Source organism: Leptonychotes weddellii, chromosome 4 (assembly GCF_054177405.1).
Source record: "Leptonychotes weddellii isolate Sample4059 chromosome 4, ASM5417740v2, whole genome shotgun sequence".
Taxonomy (NCBI): domain Eukaryota; kingdom Metazoa; phylum Chordata; class Mammalia; order Carnivora; family Phocidae; genus Leptonychotes; species Leptonychotes weddellii.
This window is the reverse complement of record NC_138372.1, coordinates 105,277,343-105,292,967: the sequence shown is the minus strand read 5'-3', so window position 1 is coordinate 105,292,967 and position 15,625 is coordinate 105,277,343. Positions and strand designations below refer to the sequence as shown.

Here is a 15,625-nt window from a genome sequence, read left to right as displayed (position 1 = left end):
AGATTAAGCATGCCTAGAAATCCTCGAAAGCTTCAAACTTATTTACACTTATGAAAGCAAAACATGATGCCCCAAGCATGTTAGGAGTCCGAGTGCTCTCCCTCCCCGTTTCCCTTTTCCCAGTCGATCTTCCATATGTTCTCAATTACCAGCCACCACAGTTCCGTTTAGTTGAGAGAGCAATTGCATTCATGCATGGCTTGGCCCCCCCCCCCTTTTTTTTAAATTCCCCTGTTAGCAGAATTTTCAGCGAAGAGGATGGTGAGCCCATGGTTGAGAGGTCAGTGTGCACAAACGGAAAGGCTAAAATGGGAGGTGTTTCTGAAACAGACTTGCCTTGAGACAGTCTGCCAGGAGGGTTTCAATGGTTTATACCCAGTAGCGCTACCTTGAATATGTATTTTCATATAAAAGGCAAACTTTGGTATTTAGGCAAGGAAATGGGGTATGTTATTCATTGACCTTTGAGACAAAGTCAAGATAAAGATCATGCATTCTTAGATCATCACTCCCCCCACCCCCAGCTCAATCCAAGTAGAGCTCCTCACCGCTTTGGGCTATGGTATGGAGTGAGTAGGAGACTTCCACTTCTTTTTAAGGTCATTGTGCGATGAGTAAGAAATTCTTGCTTATAAAATCCTTTGATGTGGAGAGGTCCATATTGTGGACTCCCGTGACCTTAAATGTGCTGTTTTGTTTTGTTTTGTTTTGTTTTCCATTTTCCAAAAACAAATACTAGGGCAAGAAACTCTTAGATGCCAACCCCGGTTCTCACTTGTAGAATGACAGTGTCACTGTTAGAGACAGGAGCGGCAGAAGGACAAGCTGATGAGGGGATTCTAAAGCCATGAGGTGGGATTAGGTGAGGAGTTAGGTTTGGATTCATCCATTCGTTCCGAAGATACATATTATTCAGCATCCCTGGCCAGGAACTGAACCAGGTAAAGGGGGTAAAAGGGTGTCCCTGATAGACAATAACTTAATGAATGAGAGGACTTCAGATTGCATTAAATACCGGGAAGGAAATTAACAAGGGATAGAGATTAATTCACACAAGGAATCAACTTTACATAGAGTGGCAGGAAGGGGATCTGGCATATAAAGTAAAATCTGAGAGGAGCGGTTGGCAATGTGAGGACGGACTATCAAGAGGAAAAGGGTCTGTGAAGGAGGGCAGCACGACCCTGGACCCTGGGGCTGGGGGTAAGAGGGGCTTGTGCTGTTCACAAACACGAGTGGGAACGGAGAGAATGGGGAGCCTCAGTGTTGGGGGGCCAAGGCTCTGAGGACACGCTGTGGGGTCTTATGGCCTGAGGTGAGGCATTTTTTAATTTTGTCATCACCACCGTGGAAAACCACTGAAGGGTTTGAAGCAGTGGAATATGCACTATTAGCTTTGCAAAGGTCACTTTGGGTTGCTTGATGGGAGTAAATGGAGGGGAGAGCAGAGTGGAAGACCCACTCAGAGGCTACGGGAGTGGTCCAGAGGAGGGTCCCAGAGGCCAGCTCGGCTTGGGCGCAGGAAGTGGACAGAGGTCCCGACGCAGCGCCACTCCGCCTGCTGTGTTTGTCAGAGCGGACATGTGGTCTCCCGTGTGCTTTTCATTTCGGAAAATAAGACCCCAGGGACTAGCGCCTGTAATTATGATTCCAAAATGTATCAAAAGCATTTTCCAATATCTGACAACTATAGCATTCTCCCTGTTTTCCATTTAGTGACTTTGAAAGTTGATTACCTGTGAACTTAGGAAGTCTGGAATTTTAACTGGCCTAAGAACCATTTGGAAGGTCCTGGTTAAAAAGGCAGATTCTTGGGCCCACTCCTTATGCTTCTGACTCGGGATGTCTAGAAGGGAGCTCAGGAATTTGCTTTGTATTGAGAACCTCAAGGAATTCAAATACAGTGTTTCAGGGGCACATTTTGGGAAACAATGTGTTAAGAGTTGGCCCTGCTTCTTGCTGGAATAACATGGCAGTCTTCTAAATCTTACTGGTTAGTTTTCAACTGAGGCAATAGTCTGGATGGGCCAGGTTGTGCTGCAGGACAAAATAATGCCCCGAATCACAGTGGCTCACAACGACAGGATTCACCCCCTGGGGTTTACATATCCATTCTGTGTTGGGGGTGGAGGGCTCTGCTCCCCATTGTCCTCATTCAGGATCCTAATGGCAGCTCTAATGGCAACTCCACCTTCTGGAACTTTGCTGGCTGCCACGTTTGAGGGAGGAGAACATGGAGAACCTGGGACTGGCTCCTCCCTACTCTAACATGGTCACTTCCATTCATGGCTCATTGGCCACACCTAATGTTTTAAGGTGTGAACATGCAATCCTTTGGTGAGCTCGAAAGAGAAGCAAATGGATATCACAACCAGTGGCAACGTCTGCACCAGAGAATACAGGAGGCAAAGAATCAGGCCTATAAAAAATGGTCCCAAAGCTCTCAAGGAATAAGGGGCATCCACGGACAGTGGAGTTATTAAAACAACATGAAAACAGTACTAAGTATTTCCAAAATTGCTAAAAACTTCCTTAGAGAAATTCCTTCATCTCTATTAAGCATTTTTATATCTGCTATGGTTAAATTGAAAAATAGTTAATGTGTATTAATAGAAAATCTGATTAAAGTTTCTTTAAATATCTGATAGTTTTTGAGGACAAGGAACACCGCATAGGAATAATATATATTAACTAAGTCATGTGATGGAATTGTTAGCGGTGCACAGTCCCACCGTTTCCTGGTCCTTCGTGAAGGTGGTGGAGCTCTCATGTCTCTGTTCCAGCTCCATCGGCTGATTCACCTGCTCTACAGCCCTGAGTCCCACCACTCCTTTGCTCTGCACCTGTTTCCTCTGTAAAATACGACAGAGAGGGATAGTTGATCACTAATGTCTCTCTCAGACGAACCCAGAAGCTTCAGTCCTGATGTGATCGAATGTGAGAAATAGGTTTGAGTCACTCACTGTATGGAAGAATCATAATGCAGTATCCACAACTGTGTTTTCAGCTTCTGGGGAATGTTGCATAGCACATCTTACCTACCGCAAAGGAGTGAAAACGGCTCCCACCCTCCTAGATGCTAAAAATTCATTACGGAGTGAGTCTTTTTTTTTTTTTTTAAAGATTTTATTTATTTATTTGACAGAGAGAGACACAGTGAGAGAGGGAACATAAGCAGGGGGAGTGGGGGAGGGAGATGCAGGCTTCCCGCAGAGCAGGGAGCCCGATGTGGGGCTCGATCCTGGGATCCTGGGATCATGACCTGAGCCGAAGGCAGACGCTTAACGACTGAGCCACCCAGGCGCCCATTACGGAATGAGTCTTAACATGTGCTTTATTAACATGGGTTTGCATAACTCTTGCCACTTACTGGATGTGTGCCTTTGAGAAGTTGCTCAAGCCTCAGATCTCTCATCCGCAAAATGGATTCCCATTCACTTTTAAAGTTCTTGTGAGAATAAAGTGAGATAATGTGATGAAGGGCTTAACATCACATTTAAGACACACTAATAGTTGTTTCATGAATGTGGAATGAATAAAATGCCCAATTAGTGAATGAATATATCATTATTATTATCACAGTTTTCTATGTTGTGTGCACTTGGCCACATTCAATTCTGTCCGCTTCCAATAACCTGTGTTTCTGGAGATTCTTTCCATTCAGAGAAGAATCTTTTTACAGGCTTCATTTCTTTCCCCAACTAGAACTCTCTCAGGCGGCTGGTACATAAAATGCCAGTCAGGGAAGTATTTGATCCCCAACAGGCCTTGCCTGCCATCCTGCTTTCCATGACGACATGAACCCAGTCTTCTCTGAATTTTTGCTAACCCCACACCTCATTCTAATGTTCCGAAAACCGCTCTCAGTGCTGTCACAGTCCTGAAGCCAAGGGAACGCACACATCAGATGACTTTCCTTCTATCTTACAGATGAGCCAATGGAGGGAATGTTTTAGGCAGATGGGTCTGTTATCGGAGAAAGGGGTTTCAAAAGGTTGCTGAGGCCCATCTCCCTCTGGCTTTTCCTTCTGCTGGGTTTCTGCCAAAGCAAGGGGGTGCGAGCCGAACATATGAGAGAAGCCCTCCATGACAGTGACTTGTTCAGAGGCAACCATACCACCACTGAGCCTGTGGTCCTTCATAGGACAGCTCTTGGAAGCCATGTGGAAGCTAATAGAACTCTTGATCCTCTTACAGGGCTAAGTGGACAAGGCGGGTTACACATTTTCAAAATTGTGGTGAGATTCATCATCTTTTCTGAGCTAAGAATCTATTCAGTTCCTCTGGAGCATCCTTAACCTTGTTATTCCTTTCCCAGTGCATCTTCTGGGCAAGACACACCATGTCCCTCCTCAAGGACAGCAGAAGGGAGTGATGCTGATTCACCAAATTGCCAAAATGTGTTTCCTGAATGTTGAATTATGGGCAGACATTTATCTCTGTTTACCCTTCTGAAAGTCCTTGGCAAAAAAGACAGGATGTACCTCCAAAACACAGCACTCTCAAAACTGAAAGAACACTATTCTAACAACAACCTTGTCTCTCTGGGACTTAGCAGGCTCTGTGTTACTCATCATGGAACAGCTAAAGTCTTTTTCTAAATTTTATTGGTTACCATTTTGGTAAGAGTGAAATTGTTGAAATTCTGAGTGAGACATGTTTGTATATACAGGCAGCAGATGAAATTAACAAGATGAATTTAAGAGCACTTTGGTTTTAAAGTACAACACACTTTAGTCTGCCTTTCTCTGTCTTGAGTTGGGCTGTGGCAGGGGGATGGGGCAGAGCTGGAATTGCAGTGTTGAGTTCAAGTCCCATTCTGCCTCTGACTTCCTCTGGGATCTTGGTTAAGGGGCTTCACCTCCATGGAACTGAGGTTCTTCACCTGTAAAATGGGACAGTAACTACCCCCCTGGGTTCATTTGATAACACTTACAGAGAGTAACTAGCACAGGACTTAAAAGTGATAGGTTAAAAAAAATCCAGCCAACACTTATTAAGCATCTACTATATACTCTGGGCTGACGTGCTGTGCACTGGCCCACTCTGGGGTCACCATTCACATTTTAATCATTGGAGCTTTATGAATTATTAGGACAATTTTTTTTTAACCTGGCAGAAAATAAATTGTTTTGAGGAAGGTATACCTTTTAACAATTTACACAAAGGCACCATGTAAGCTAGCAAAGGCTGGGCCCATGGGCAGGACACAAATTACTAGGTAATGGGAAAAGACAACATAGAAATGCAAAAATCTCACCGGTTGATTGTTGAGTCCTGAAAGAGCAGGAATCTGCAAGGTCAAGGAGGAAGGAAAAAGCATTCCTCACAGAATGAAAAGCTACTGAAACTCAGCAGTAGTGGTGATTTTGAAACATGTCCATAAATTCTTGGATATTCCTTCCTTTGAAAAGATGAGGTCTAGGGGCGCCTGGGTGGCTCAGTTGGTTAAGCGACTGCCTTTGGCTCAGGTCATGATCCTGGAGTCCCGGGATCGAGTCCCGCATTGGGCTCCCTGCTCGGCAGGGAGTCTGCTTCTCCCTCTGACCCTCTCCCCTCTCATGTGCTCTCTCTCTCTCTCATTCTCTTTCAAATAAATACAGAATCTTTAAAAAAAAAAAAAAAAAAGATGAGGTCTAACTCTCCTCTCCATGAGTGTGGGCTGTATTTAGTGATATGCTTTTAATGATCTGAACATGGCGGAGGTGTGCGACTTCAGTTGTTGGATCATAAAAGGCACGGTGTCTTCCTCATTGCTTTCTCTCTTGGGTTACTCCCTTTAGAGGAAGCCAGATGCCATGTTGTAAGGACTCTTGCCACCATCACATGGTTCATCTTGGAATTTTAGATTCTCCAGCCCCAGTCAAGCCTTCAGAGGATGCAGCCCCAACTGACATTTTGTGTGGAGCCTAATGAGATACCTTATGCCAGAACCATCTGACTAAACCACTCTGGGATTCCTGACCCACAGAAAGGGAGGTAATAAATATTTATTGTTTTAAGTTGCTGAGCTTTGGGGAAATTTGTTTTGCAGCAATAGATCACTAACACAGTGGCAAAAAGCTCCCAATGGAAACTTCCTCTGCTTGGGGCCTAGGGGCCTGGGGACACAGAAAATGGGGTCTGAAAGGTAAATGCCCAATATTCTCTGATAAGAAGTTAGGATTTATGCTTTCAGCAACATATTCAAGCTAGAGGATGTTTTTACATAGAGGAGTGACATGATCAGCATTATGATATCTTTGGCATGAAATAGGATGGGAAAGGAGATTGGTTGGGGGCTGAGGAGCCTCCAGTTAGGAGGTTACAGGAACAATAGTTCAGGTATGAAGATGAAAGCCTGAATTAAGACAATGGCAGAGGGGGTGGATATTGGGAGGACTGCCTTAAAATTTGGTTTTCAGAAACAACCAGTATTTAGGGCCATCCTGTGAAATCATGCTTCACTCCACATTGTGTCCGGGGACAAGTATGCTGAACTACATGACAACTGTATTCCTACCAACATGATCATTATCATCACACACACACACACACACACACACGTGTGCATGCACACACAAGATACTTTTCATGCACTAACAGAATCAGCACTTTGTAAAAAGGACTTCACAATTAGGAAATGTCTCATTCGTAGGATTTAATATTAAGCCCTTGAAACGGTCCTTTATAGAAACTCTAATTTCAAGAACAAAAAAGAAAATAATGAGCTCCGCCCTTCCATAAAGGGAACCAAAAGGCTCACATTTATCCATTGTACAAATAAGGCCACGGAGGATTAGACTGAATTATGGTGGGACACAGATTAAACATGGTTTTGAAATGCTGGAAGCTTCAACAGAATCCATGACTAAAACAGCATTGACAGTGATATTAAATTAGCTAAGAAGTGCTCGCCTCCCAAAAAAAACTGGTGTCCTTAGAAAAATAGCATCTATTTTTGGTATTTCAATAGCTCTAGAAAGAGATGGATATATAAATGCTAAGCCATGAATACTTCAAATGGCCACATTTCTGCCCTAATGGTGAGGGAAGAATATATATATGTATATGTATATATGTGTATGTGTGTGTATATATATATATATACACTTATTTTGAATTAAATGAAAGAAACCTATTTTCATTCTATAATCTTGCATGCACTGTGTCATCACCACTGAAAGCTACATTTCCAAATGTTTTTTCTGGGAAGTAGAGTTCTAGTGGAACTGATAATTAATCAGAGAACCAGAAAGAATTCCCACACCAGCAGAGAGAGGGTCAAGGAACCACATTTGATTTCCAGAAGGAAAAAGTTACAAACAGTAATAGGTGGGAATCTTTATCATTTCTGCATCTGAAAAATGCTTTTTAAACAATGTTTTCTTTTACATTTACACAGTATATGGAACTTTTGAAGCAATGTTAATCTTCAAATGACTTGATTCACTAGATACTTGAATACTCAGCATCCTAATAAGAGGAGATAAGATCTGTCCACTAAGAGGAATGCTGTTTCTCTTTAAGGTGAGCATCTATGTTCCTTGAGGCAGAGACTGTGTGTCGTTGACCACAGCAGTCCTGTGCCTACTGTCAGGCCCAAAAAGGGGGCCACTCACCAAATGACCTGTTGAAAGAGGAGTGAACGAACGAATGAGTGGACAAATGTATGAACACGTGTAATGCTAATGATGTTGGGCTTGTACAAATAACATTCAAAGGCAGGTCTCCGCTGTAAGAACTCATAAATATTTACAACTGAAGGTCTTGCGGAAGATGTGAAAAAGTCTTATGTTTTAAGAAAAGGTAAAAATACCGCAAGTGTGAACTAAGTAAAGACGAAGCAGCATATTTTAGGAACCTTGACAAAACTATTTTAGCAAAAGCATACTGCTATCGCTGTTCAGAATAACTGATATGGCGAAAGTCACTTAATGAAAACATGTTCCTTTGAGGCTACCAAAAATCTGCTTCTGGCTCACAGTCCAAAGTTAAACTTTTTGTGGCGTGCAAAGAAAAGGACAAAGAGAAACCACCACCATTAGTGCCTGCACCAGAGCTATTTATTAGCGTAACTTTTTCTTTTTTCTTAAAGATTTCGTAACAACTGAAGTATGTACAAAGTCTTACAGCATTTACACCATAAAAAGTTCCCCATTAGCTGATGAAGTCTAAGGTAGTGCGGCTGAGAACTTCAGAGCATGAGTACGGAGCAATGAAGCAGACCGCTACACGTTTTTACCTCTCGGCTACCACACACCACCGTCAGCTGGTCCACAGCTAACGACGCACCTGCAAGACAGGTTACTGGGGAAAACGGGAACGAGTCGATATGCAGCACTAGAGACCAAAGGGTGGAAAAGCATCATGTTTCTACAGTTTCCTAGAGTTGTAACAAAGGTCCACAGCCTGAAAGAATAACATATGCAAGACAACACGATCGCACTGCTCAGATATGGTTCGGCTACGAAAGGTATTCGCTTTTGAATGGGAGGCTCTATACTGATATGGCTGGTATTTCCATTTGTGTTCATGTCTTCGGATAGCTCACGCCCGCACAAGCCCCACCCGCCTCTCCCAAATAAATCAACAACACAGGGAGGGAAGGAGAGAGGGAAGAGTCAGCATAGAATTAGTTCTTGATCAAAAAGACAAACAACTTTTTTTTCTTTTTTTAAGACATTTAGTATCAGCTTTAGGATGGCCATTCCCGTCAAAAGATTAATAGTAGAAATTTCGGAATCAACCCAAATCAGAGAACAACATCAACAAAACCCCCAACCCCCAAACTCCTAGATTTAATCACCTTCATTGTTTCTGATTGTCTTTCCTTGGGGTATTACACAGAGCACCAACATTTACACACTTAATCGGACACAAAACGTAGCACTGTTGCCCCAACCATCACTTTAGTAAGTGGCAGGAGAATTCCAATATGCAAATGATTAATTTAACATCAGGCTCACCGCTTTCTTCCTCAGAAAACCCAGCGTGGTTCTCTATCTTAGGTCAGTCACTGTATCTGTTTGGTAGCAGATCCCACTGGTTTTTTCCCCATTGTTTCGGGCTCACATGTAGGCAAATTGGCTTTTTATTTCAAAAAGATTCTACTCTCAACTTAAAAGCCAGTTGATAAAACTTTTAATTAAGACACAAGAGCGCGGGATATAAAAACACAAGAACCACATAAATATTGAAGAAGTTGTATACCGTTTTTCGTGTAAACAGTTTTGCTTAAGATCGAAGCCCTAATCGGATTCTGGCCTGAAACTCTTGGCAGACGACGTTGTGTTCAGCCAGGCTCTGCAGCGATGGTTCACGTGGAAGCCAGGTCAGTCCCCATGTTGACAGGCATGCAACTTGGAAACATTGCACAACAAGCAACACAAAGAGAGTGGAGAAGCTCACAACACTTCAAGGAGACCTCACAACCTTCACTACTGCGGATGCACAGACAGAGACCCACCCCTCCCTCCTTTGCGCGCACTTTGTCTTACACGTGGGAGACCTTCTGTGACTCTCTAGCTTGTTTGATGCTATATAACCACTTGATGATCCTAGCATTTCTTTCGATGGCAGAAATGCCATATGGCACCCGGTCATTGGCACTGTCATCATTTCTAAGGTCACTGTTACTGTCCTGAGACTGTTCGCAGTCTGAGCTGATCATGCTTGCGCTGCGGAAGTTGAGGGAGATGATGTCGGAATTAGCCCTTGCAAAGTTTTCCATTCCAAGGTTTTCCAGCTCTTCGGGGTCCAGTCCGCAGTAGTTGAAGAACCTCTCCACGTCTGCGTCCACGCGGAAATACCTGTCACTCAAGTCCGACTTAGACCGCTGGAGCGAGGGTCTCCGGCTGACTCCGCAGGCTGGTTCCCCCGGGTCGGCTTCAGGGGACTTCACGGTGGCCATGGCCGCGACCTTGGGTTTGGGAGGCAGAGGAGGGGCGGAGCTACTGCAGGGGATCGCTTTTAGGGGCTTCACACTGGTCACTTTGCGGATGTCCGAGGAGCTGTGGGAGACATGGAGAAAGGACTCGGCCGACTGCTCCAGGAGCCTCCTGCCCACGTGGGAGCCGCCTTCCTGCGGGCTGCCGCGGCCCTGCGTGGGGTACACCTTCAGGGACTCGGCGAAGGAGTGCCGATGCAGGTCGGTGGAGTCTGGCCGGTGGGGCGGCCAGTTCCGGGAGCTGTGCTTGTGCCCCGAGCCCGAGCTGGAGCCTTCGGAGCTGTTGATGATGTTTTTCAGGATCTCGAGCTTCAGGTTCTCCCTCTGCACGCCACTCTCGGTCTTGGCGTGGCTGCCGAACACCCGGAGCGTGGGGCTGCCCAGGGCGCGCTTGGCGGCCGGGCACACGGGGGGCTTGGCCAGCACGGCCGGCTTCACGGGCTCCTGCTTGGCATTGATGACCTCCTGACTCTTGACATACTTGGCCTTGTCCGCTTCCAGCCTCTCCACGGCGCTGAGTCTTTTGGGGTTGGGCTCGGCCTGCCTGCGAAAGTAGTCGGGCCCTTTGTTGAGGATGCGCAGGGGGACCGCCGAGGTGAAGGTGCCCGCGGGGCTGACCGGCTTCACCATGCTACCTGTCTGTAGGGTCTCCGTGGGCATGGTGGGTGGTCTCTCCCCGGCAGCCGTGTTGGATTCTGGTCTGGGCGCCTCCGGATGCGCTGAATAGACACATGTACATGAAGCACAAAGGGCAGCGGACGGAGCCTGGAACCTGGGTGTCAGCAGCAGCAGCAGCGGCGCCTCATCTCACAGCTCATTAACTCGCACTGGGCCTCTAATTCACTTTCCCCCTTTCCAAAAGGCCACAAGCCACAAGTTCCTTTAATCTGCTTAGCTGCCTCCTTTCTTCCCCCCGAAGGATGTGGGAGTCTCCTCCAGGTCTTTGTGCTCAACTGCAGGCAGAGCTGAAACACACAACAACCAACCGCGGGTTAGGATGGGCGAGTGACATCACGGCTGTAGCAACAGAGAAAGCCCGCGGCGCCCCCGCCTCCGCCGGGCCGCCCGCCGCCCTCCGGCCCCGGGCCGCTTCTGGGCCGCGATTCCCGGGGTCCCGGAGCGCGGACCGCCCGCGCCCTGGCGCCCGCAGTCGGACGCGGGTGCTCGGGGGACGGAGAGGGGCTGAGCTTTCCCACGCGTGGGCTCTTGCAGCCACCTCCCCATTGGTGAGATCCGCCCCCTGATCACGCCCGGCTGGCATTCCTTGTATCAAACCCAGGAAATCCTGGCTGAATGTGGAAATGCGGGTTTGGCAGAGCCGCGTTCCCAGTTCACTGAACGGCCCTGGGTCCCTACGAATCCGGTATCTGCTTTAGGCTCCGGCAGCGGTGAATTAGAATATGTCTCTTTCTCAGTGAAGCAAAACTTCTAATTTCTTACTACCCAACAATGTCTCTCTCGGTAAGATCTGAAACAGGCACTTCTTTAACTCTTCAAAAACTGAAAATGTTGGCAAGAAAGCGGATTGGCAGCAAAGATGAAAAAATTTTTTAAAAGCGTGTTTCAGTTATCTTAACTTTTGCCAGCCAATATATTTGAAAACACTTTCTCCTGAAAACTGAGACTATGTATAAAGTTCCTCCTGTTAACTACAAGCTTGTTTTTTTAATTCAACAAGAAAACTAGAAAAACCTCTAGATTAACCTTGTAACTAGATAATCTGAGTATAAATGCTCCATGATTTTTCACATTTAATGAGCAGAAATCGAAAGTTTCTCTGTGGTATGTATTTCCCCAAATCCCCTAGGGAACTAAGAATACAATCTCAAGAGGTCAATCATATCTAAATATGTTACTTTAGAGAAAATTGGTATAATAGTTAATTATTCATGGACTTATTATTCATGGCTTTCTGAACAATTTGACCACCCCCTCCCTCAACCAAAACCACTATAAGGAAACTTTATCAGTACTCCCAATATAAATCCACAGGCCATCTTTCTACTTAGTACACAATATATGTAGCATTTTTCTAAGGACAACTCCTCTCTCTGCCTGTTACTGCTGGCAGAGAACATTTTTGAAGGCATCAGGATCCCAAAGTAACTGGTTACAGACTTTTTCAGCATCTTTGGTTATAATTAGGAATATTAAGGGTAATGTATTCAACTAACATCAAATAACTAATTTATAAAATAGAGTGGTATTACTATAAAAGCATCTGCTCTCATAGTAAGAAAATGAAGTGTCTATTAAGAACAAGCTTGGAGGTGGGGGAAGGGAAGCCTGATTGTTCTCCTTTATCATCTTTTAAAAACTTAATCTCAGGGGCATCTGGGTGGCTCAGTCATTAAGCGTCTGCCTTCGGCTCAGGTCCCTGGGTCCTCGGATAGAGCCCCTCATCCATCGGGCTCCCTGCTCCGCGGGAAGCCTGCTTCTCCCTCTCCCACTCCCCACTTGTGTTCCCTCTCTCGCTGTGTCTCTCTCTGTCAAATAAATAAATAAAATCTTTAAAAAAAAACCACCTTAATCTCAAATACACCCATCACCATGTTTTGTTAAAAGACAATTTTGGCAATCTGCAAAAGCATTTGTTCTAATAAAAATATTTTCCGATGCGAGATTTGAGAAGCCCCAAGGCAATTCCTACATAATGACTTCCTTTAATTGTGCAGTTCTATTATGATACTTCAATTTAGTTGAAAAAGCCACCTCCTTCCCCCCTCTCATGAAGATTAAGTGAGACTGTTTCTTTGAACAAATTCTGAGTGAAATGGCGGAGGGGAGTAGCAAGTTCTCTGCGGAGCTTTCTGCATTTCTTCATCCACCACCCTGGGTCCACCTGACTGGGAAGGTGAACTGGGGACCCCTTCACTGAGAAGCTCAGAGCCAGAACAGGTAGCAGAGCCTGGGCTCAGAGGCAACCCCACTGGTTCTTTCCAGAGCGCTTGAGAGAGGGTTGCCCCACCCACTCCACTCCAGCTTCACATCTGGGGCTTCCAAATGTGTCCAGAGATGGGACAGTGGCAGTACATTTGGGGGCAGAGTGAAGGACAGGCCTGAGATTTGTGCCCATCAGCTTTGTGCTTAAGGACCAAAGCAAACCTCCCGCAAGGCAAGCAGGAAGGTGGCCCAGTGGGTGGTAGGTGACAGAGCTCATACCCCTTTCTCCTGGGGCCTCCTCTCCTCACCTGCGATATGAAGTGCTTGGATGAGATTCCCCAGATCCTTTCTCCCTCTAAATCATGTGGTTCTGAGGAGCTAAGAATGAATGAACTATTTCCAATTTCAAAATGGCATCCGGGACTATTGGCCCGTGACTGCACCATGGTTCCTGCATTTACTGTTCTTAGGAAAATATCCTCTGAATGATGAGTTGTCCTGATCATCTAATGTGAACTGGCTTTATAGCCCACGGTGGCCTGCATGACTATCTTCCCTTCTAATTCGATCATACCAGGACCAGAAACCCAAATATCTACATTGCCACCAAACCGACTTTGCAGCATGCCCTGTCTGTGACGGCGGGTTCTGGATCCGTTGGAACCCTAAATAAGAATCATTACTCTTAACTCACAAGACTGACGGACACTGGTCTATTTATTTACCAGGGCGCACACCTCAGGAAGCTCACTTGGCCTGCTTTCACACTGTTTGATTTCTTCCCCAAAAAAAGGCGTGAAAATGGGTAAATGGAGGCAGATGCCCTCAGAAGGGCTCCTGTGGGCACACCCATTTGCTCCAAGCCATCTAACCTTGGGGAGCAGTTTCTAGAACAAAACCAATGTGAAAGGATTATGTGAGAAAGACAGTGATTGTAACCACTTTCCACTTCATTTCCTTTTTGTTCCGCCCCTCCCCTCTCTCCTCTGTCATTCCCAATTGCCCTAATAATTTTCAACACACTGATATTTACACATGACCGCGTTCGGAGTTTAAAAGTTTTAATTTGAACTCTTTGGAGAGGACAAGAAAAAGCATTTTCCCGGAAGAATCGAAAGCAGAAGACAATGCTGTAGGAACAGGTCGGGTGCTAGAGGGCCTGTTTTAGCCAACAAACTATACCAACTTCAGACAAAATGAAGGTGCCTTAGGCTGCTCCTTCTTCTAGTACTTCTATAATCCCTAACTTCTGTCCTTTTACTTTTCAATGCTTCAACAGTGTGGGCTGGGACAGAGATGTATATTCCCAGAGTTCTGTAGTGTAGACTTTGTTACGATGTGGGCCAAGTACAGTTGAAAAGACGAATCACATGGTAGGTGACACACCTGGAAACCTGGGGCTATGTCTTGACGTCATTAATGTGACAACCAGGAACTGTGCTCAGGGAGCACCACGGCACGTGACCCCCCCTCCTCCCCGCTGACGCATCCCCGTCACCGGTCCCTGACACCTGGGCAGATGCCTCAGGTGTGGCCAGGAGAGGCTGCTATTTCCTCATCTTGCTCCAGGAAAGGAAAATCAGCTCTCACCTGCATAGGACTGCACAAACCACAGTCGTCATACAGCCCTGCTTGATCCCTGACTTATGGCTAAGAAGAGGGAACAATAAGCTGGAGGGAGAGAGAAAGGTACACTCGCAAACTATTGGGCTACAACATTCGACCCCGTTGAATAACCATTCGAACATTTTGTGAAAGTCTAAAATGAACTGGAGAATAAAGCTTGGCAGAGTCGAGGTACAAAACGGTCCGCTGAACCAGGGCACACGTGAACTCCACCGCGATCTGGCCTGCCGCCTCCTTCCCAATGGAGAATTGGGGCTAAAGGGGTCACGCTATCTGTGTGGGAGCCCTGCTCTGGCCGGGGAGGGCTGAAGCGGCATACCAGCCAGGGACAGAGGGCCCAGAAACAAACGGTGACTCCCACTCACTTTGGCAGTGTTTCTCCAACTTGAATGTGCCCGCGACTCCCTGGGGATGTCCTTGAAACGCAGGGTTCTGAGGTAGGTTTGGGGTGGGGCCCGAGCTCCCGTGTTTCTCGCAGATCCCAGGTGATGCCCAGGAAGCCGGTCCAGCGAGCATCAGGTTAGAGCTGAAACACCTCTGGCACAGAGGAAAGCCAACCAGGCTTTCTTGTCTCGTAAATGAATAAAAGTCTAGGGCTTTGGGGGCACGGAAATAGCAACCAGAGAATTCAAAACTTGTAAAACCAAAGCGGCCTGAACCTACCTTCAAATCTGCCAGCTACTCACAGGGGCTGCTAGGTAAAGACTAGAACCGTGACATTGGGGAGACCCAGCGCGCTAGGACTAAGGGCATTTGCAACCCTGAAGGCAGTTAAGGAGAGAAAATGAGCCTCGAAACATATGCTTCATACGAAAAATGCTTAAAGGTAAAGTTCCTAGAATCCAGGTACCACGCGCCTCAACCTCTGAGGTCGGGCTGATCATGGGCAACTGCGGCCTCCAGCTAAGGGCTGCTATGGGGACTGCCGTTCACTGTGGAAGCAGCAAGTCCAGATCTCTGCAGAAACTCTCCCAATTTTAAAATTCAATTTGTGAAACGCTGTGGGCCAAGTGCTTCTGGTAAGTAAAAAGAAGGAGACAGTTAATGCCTAATTGGTCTTTAAATTTTAAGTAGGAAGAAAGCACTGCAGTTAGAGCAAGGACCCCGGGATTGAACACAGTCCTAGACCCACCCATCGAAGTTTCTTAAATATGGGAAGACTGGCCATTTCCCACATGCCTTACGGCC

At 46.1% G+C, this 15,625-nt stretch overlaps 1 protein-coding gene across 6 annotated transcripts in view; it reads right to left on the bottom strand.

Moving 5' to 3' along the window:
* Positions 1-8,023: 8,023 nt before the first annotated feature.
* FAM110B (family with sequence similarity 110 member B) overlaps positions 8,024-15,625 on the bottom strand; it is a 148,949-nt gene continuing 141,347 nt past the window's right edge. For 5 of the 6 annotated variants that reach the window (XM_081816018.1, XM_081816016.1, XM_081816020.1 and 2 more), the window contains one exon: positions 8,024-10,893. In XM_081816018.1, coding sequence (XP_081672144.1) covers positions 9,476-10,588 — 1,113 coding nt within the window. In that variant the 5' untranslated portion in view covers positions 10,589-10,893 and the 3' untranslated portion in view covers positions 8,024-9,475. Of the gene's footprint in view, positions 10,894-14,802; positions 15,377-15,625 lie in introns of those variants that run through there. The other variant, XM_006747262.3, reaches the window with a different exon arrangement.